Here is a 5,972-nt window from a genome sequence, read left to right as displayed (position 1 = left end):
ATATGATCTCATTCCGTTCACACATAAGCAATTCAAAACGTTAACATTTTTCAGAGAAAGAACAAAGTCTTCATGCTTGTCTAAAATGTTTTTAGGAAAGTGAGCAAACTGAGATAAACACGATGCATCCACAAGCACGCTTCTTATTGACCTTTCTGCAGGGTAACAGGGGCCTCTGTACGACGCATGTTATGAATGATTTAAGTACTGTCATTGCTGGAATGATACTATTCAAATCAGCCCACACAGACAATGTGACTAGTTAGAGTAGAGTCTTAGAGTAGTTTCAGTGCAAAGCTGCATGTCAAATCAGAAATCAGCTGCGTCAAAAGTCTTCAGACACCTGTGTCAGAGTGATGCACATACTGGGACAGAAATTCCACTAAAGAAAGGAGGAGACATTTGTCTTCCATTTCTTTGCATGTTTCACTATTTTGAGATGCAGCTGATGAACTGGACCCTTGTTAATTCCTGCAGTCCTTTTCTGGCTGAGTCATACGAAAGAAGGTGACAGTGAAGCTGTAAAAACTATTCAGTTTTGCCTTTTTCACTGAAGTGTTGCTTGATTTATCCGTGTGCGATAAATGTGCATCTGTGTGACTAAGTGAGACTGCTGACTGCTGTTGCATACACTTCTGTGTGTGTGTGTGTGCAAGTATGCATATGCCATCAGGGCGAGACTGGCTAGTTACAGTTACGGTAAAATAAGACAGCAGGGCTGCTGCTGGTAAGTGATGTATATGGGTCACGTTTGAGGTTAGTGCATCAGCTTGCTGGGTTTACTCTATGGTTCTTCATATACGTATACTGCAGTACTGCAGGAAGTGATTCAGTATATTTGTCAGTACTTAACCTGTAACCCATAATTGTTAAACAAAATCAGAAGAGCTACTTGTTCTTATTAAAGTCTTTATTTGTATATAAAAGTACAAAAAAAAAATAAATACAATACAAAATGTGGCAGATAATGTTACATAAATAATACTTTCATACTTTAAATGACAGTTTTTCCTCAAGAATGAAAAGTCACACACAGAATATCCTGAAAAAGAAAACTTGTCCTTAGGACAAAAAGGTTAACTCGCGTCTTTCAACAATAAAGACAGAAGCTCAGCAGATATATGTAACTCATTGCTTTGAAAATAATAAACCAAATGCAAATAAGTCCAAGAGTCAGAAGCAGTCCTTTTCATTCCACTGGAAGGAACATAGTCCTGTATTTTGATTAGAGTCTTTAAGCCATGTGTCTGCGCCGTTTAGATGCCAAATATGTTTCAATGTAGTTAAACAGCAGGTTCAGTTCACCCATGGCCTTGAACAGACCTTTACTCTGCATCTGCAAACAAACAAATGGTTCAGATATTAGAAATGATCAGTCACAGAACGATCATACAATTGGAAAAAAACAAAAACAAAACATTTTTATTCCAACAACTAAAGAATAAAAAAGCATATTTTATACTGACACTCACCCGTGTGTATGAAGAGTTTAGGGCTTGGATGTCAAATGATTTCTTACAGGAAAAGTAGTGTCTCTGGAAGAAGAAAGATAAAGAGATGTTACTCCTAAATTCGCCCTCACTGATGGGATTTATTTTACATTGTGGCTTGGTGGGGATTCGATTAAGACCAATAATCAAGTGGGAAAAAAAAAACAATCTGCACGTGCAGAAGTTGTGCACGCTGCTGCAGAAATCACTGAATAATGCAATATCATTAGCAATAGCTGACCTCCTTAACCCTTTCCCACAGACTGGCGAAGAGTTTTGGGAAATTTTCTACACTTTATGTAATAGTTTCAACCAAGAATGTGGTTTTAATAGTATGAATGGAAATGGTGAAGTTTAAACAGGCTTCATCTGAATTTTTTTACGCACAAGTTTTACGCACAAAGGTCAAATCTGCAGCCTTTAAACCACGGAATCTGTCAACTACAATGATAAGCAACACTTTTTAATGACACTCTTCACTACATATTAAGTATAATCTCGGTTATTTTCTACTAGAACATCAGGAGAAAGATGTAACCAGTAAGGGGGAAAAACTGCCGAACAATCTGCGCGTATTTATGTTTGCATTTTCCTGTAGGAGGAACACGTGTATCTGCTACTCACACATTTGATGACATCACTCTTGAGCATGTCGAAAATATGCTGTATGGACTCCACGTGAGGCTTCAAGTCCTTGGTGTCTTCAGTGACTCCGGACACGGCCGTGGGCAGCACCGTCCTCAGGTAAAAGTCCAGAATGCTGTCAATGGCTTGGCAGGCAAACGGGCTCTGCGGGGAGAAAGCGGAACAGCAAAGCTGCTTTAACTTCTCCGCGGTGCGCGTGATACAGCCCTGTCTCTGCTCCGTGGATTTCCTGCTTCCATCTGAGAAAATCTCAAAACAGCTCTTTTCTTTTTCCAACAGAAAAAAAGAGAGCCAGGTTTGTAGAAAACATACCTTAAAAGAGTCCTCCACAGTCTGGTCCAGCAGAGCGGAGTCCAGGTCATCGTTTGCTTCCTGCAAAAAGAGAGCAAGCAGTGAAAGGTGTGCGCGCACAGAGGCAGTGAAGTGCAGCATCATCTGCAGGACAAGCGCCGCGGGGGCTGTCCACATGATGCTGCACTGCCAATGCAAAGCCAGCGCTGCTACTCACATAGAAGTCTCTGATGCGTGAATAGTCCTCTCTGAGCTGCCTCAGTCTGCCTGGGAAGCTCTCAACGAAGCGACAGCAGTCGTTGTTGCACATGGGTCCTCCTTGGGAAGAGCCGAAGAAGCAGCTGAAAACCAGGAGGGAGAGGAGGAGAGACTGAGGACTCATGCTGCTGGGCAGGTTGCTGAAGTCTTCTGGTTGCAGAGTAGAGAAGAGATGGTCGTCTGGACTGAAGACACTGGTAATTCAGTGGTTTCAGAAACACTCCTTGTAGGTTTTGTTGGAAAAGTCAGGAGTGGGTTTATTGGGGCACATTCCTTCTCTTCATTTATAGGCAAATTGTTAAAGGGAGGAGACTGTGTGATTTACTGGAAGGGAAATGGTTAAACATGCTTCATACATGCAGGGGATTTTTTTTTTCTTTTAAAGAATCATGAATTACTTGAGCTGCTGCTCCTCCCATCAAGGTTGTACTTCTGAAGACCTCAACCGTTCAAGGAAAAATGTGGTAAATGTGGAAATTTGTGGTGAAATTGGTTCACAAGCATCTGTATTTTAATGCATCTTAATTATTTTAATATTAACACTATTTATGCTGAAGCACACATCACAATTATTATCAATTCAAATTTATTGTTTTTATTTGGTGTTGTGAAGTCACAGAAAACATGATTGTACATGTATAGATTCACCTGAAGTACTTCATTAACACATATAAGGCAGTAAGAACTGACACTACAGCTTAAAAATGATGTATTTAAGTGTTTTTAGTGCCACAAATTGTCAATATATCCAATATAATATTTGTCATAATGCTGTCTAGATGGAAATGATAAGTTGTGGCTTGATGACGCTGTGGATTCTCGCTCTATGTCAGAGATACGTAACAAAACGGACGACAACTGAAGGCAAGTGACTAGTTTCTGTGTAGAGTTTGTGACTTGAGTCATGGTATTCTGTCATGATTCCACTAAAGTAAAGAAAAAAAAAAAGTTAAAAAAAAAAAAAAAAGTAAAATCTTTGCTCTTTAAGAAAATTCATTTGTAAAACAAAAAGCCAGAGAGAAGAGCAGTAGCTGTACTGGTATTTTCCCTTCAGTATTTTTCTGGTTTGTGGAATCCACAGCCGTCGCTCGTGCTCTGTCTTAGTCCAGTTGTCTTAGGCAACCCTGGTATTTTGAGAATTGGTGGATAACACATTCCCAGTTATTCAACTCTGCGTGATGAAGACTTTGCAATCGCCAGATAAACGTCAGGATGAGCGGTGAAGGTTCATTTCCCAGATAAAGTCTGTTCTGTTTGAGAGAAATCACATAATATTATTTGGAAAATTACATAAACAGGTTGAAAGTGGTACAGAAAGAACATTCACAACCCAGGCATATTTTAAACAATGACATCAGCAGAAGTATTACGTGTGCATGCGTTTTTTCAGATTGTTCTTGAAAAGGCCCAGAATGTGAAAGCTTTAAAGAAGAAGAACCAAACCTGAGCAGATTTTCTCAACGCTGGTTAGATAAACATCCATCTTGCATCTTACCTTCATTCTGAGCTTTGTCCAGCGATGAAAAGTCAGTCTGGTGTTGACTCTGGTCTTATCTCTTGCTCCGTCACTTCCTCTCTTTTCATTTGCCTTTCCTCCAGAGACGTTCTCTTTGAAGAACCATGGCGGGCTTTTAAAACGACCAGTGTGTTGATATCCAGTTGCTGGTGTGTGCAGCAATGCATAGAACTAAAACTCAGCTGCAACGTGACCCTCCAGGCTAGAACATAAGTTTGCAAAGTGTGGTTTCTCAGCTCCAGGTTGCTGCTCGGCAACGACAACTGCCAGACTGTACATAATCAATGTCAGGATGCCATCACAACAAGTCAGAAACACGTATTTTTATAGTCTGAACATTACATAGTGCTACTTTAAACTACGGAAGTGAGTCCACATTAAGCAAAAAGAGAAAATAAATTCATACAGAAAAGTTCAATATACTTTTTAAATATGCACTTCCTGTATTTTGCACACAGTTTCATAATAAGATTAGTTGAGACAAGTTATTTAGTTTTTTTCTTTTCTTTGACATCAGCACTGTTTCCATTTTCTGTTCAAGTGGAATAACAACACAGAGGTGGAGAAGTAGATTGCATTTCCACTAACACTTTAGAAAAAGCTTTTTTTTTTCTTTAGAAGAAGAAGGAAAATTATTATTTAATAATGATTAAAAAAAAAAAAAAGCTGTCTATCGACTATTCACCATCAGAGATTTTAAGAGATAAAAACTTTCTCATCTGGCTTAATTCAATGGTATCACTTTCATTTTGAAAGCTGCATTTAAAATCTTGTGATGCAAAGACACTTCCGTAAACAATGTGCCGCTTCGTGGTTGAATTTAGGTAATAAAAAGACTGTCATGGTTTGTAAATTCTTTTTACAGAGCGGTTGTCAGCCTCACGGATGCCATTTTACATGTAAACATAACATGCTGCAATACCACTTCATCATTTCCTGGTTGTATTTGGCTGAACTAATTATCATCCAGTTCCAATCCTGACACAACCTTCTGCAAAAAGACACTGGCGTTTGCCCCCCTTGGGCTGCTGTAATAACTTTGCTCACATAAAGTTGATCTATGTATTCAAACAACAATTTATTTCACTCAGAAAATCATCAAACTGCATCAAAAAGTCAATTTTCCCAATCTGAGAGAACACAGTGTGGTGGGCGATCATGGAGACGGAAAGGCCTAAAAGCCTTTTAGCAGGATGTAAAACCTTCAGCTGAACCAGACTCCGGAAGGGCTACCATCTGCCATGGTGGATGCTAAACCATCATGGTCCTTCAGGGATTATATTGTTATCCATCCATAGCCACTAGCATTTTAAAATCAACAATAATCATTCATTTTCCTAGCTGCTTAATCCAATGCAGGGTTGCGGGGAAGCTGGAACCTATCCCAGCAGTCTTTGGGTGAAAGACCCTGGACAGCTCGCCAGTCTATCGCAGAGCCACACAGAGACAAACAACCACTCACCCGTAGGGACAATTTAGGGTAACTAATTAACCTAACATGGATGTTTTTGGACAATAATCATAACCATTAAAAAAAACAAAAAAAAACAACCTTTTCCAAATCTTTTAAGAAACTTGTATTGACAGACTTATAAATGATTTATGTAAAAGTTGTTGAGTCAGCGGTTCCCAGTTTATGGGAAACTCCTGTCTGTCTTGTTCTGGTTATATACATTAATGCATGCATGACTGGTATCGTTGTGGTAGCAGTGGATTCCAGTTCTGACTCTGTTACGATGTATATTATTATTTTATCTATCCCATTTTGGGGG

At 39.3% G+C, this 5,972-nt stretch overlaps 1 protein-coding gene across 1 annotated transcript; it reads right to left on the bottom strand.

Moving 5' to 3' along the window:
* Nucleotides 1-1,234: 1,234 nt before the first annotated feature.
* il10 (interleukin 10) lies at nucleotides 1,235-2,808 on the bottom strand (the record flags this gene model as incomplete). The annotated part of the gene is made up of 5 exons (XM_079242968.1): nucleotides 1,235-1,336; nucleotides 1,473-1,535; nucleotides 2,115-2,279; nucleotides 2,448-2,507; nucleotides 2,644-2,808. 5 exons carry the CDS (start codon nucleotides 2,806-2,808, stop codon nucleotides 1,235-1,237), a joined length of 555 nt encoding a protein of 184 aa, XP_079099094.1.
* Between the last annotated feature and the right edge of the window lie 3,164 nt (nucleotides 2,809-5,972).

The sequence above is a fragment of the Telmatherina bonti genome (assembly GCF_933228915.1).
Source record: "Telmatherina bonti genome assembly, chromosome: 6".
NCBI classification, from domain to species: Eukaryota; Metazoa; Chordata; class Actinopteri; order Atheriniformes; family Telmatherinidae; genus Telmatherina; species Telmatherina bonti.
Note: the sequence above shows the minus strand (reverse complement) of the source record. Positions and strands in the feature narration are given on the sequence as shown.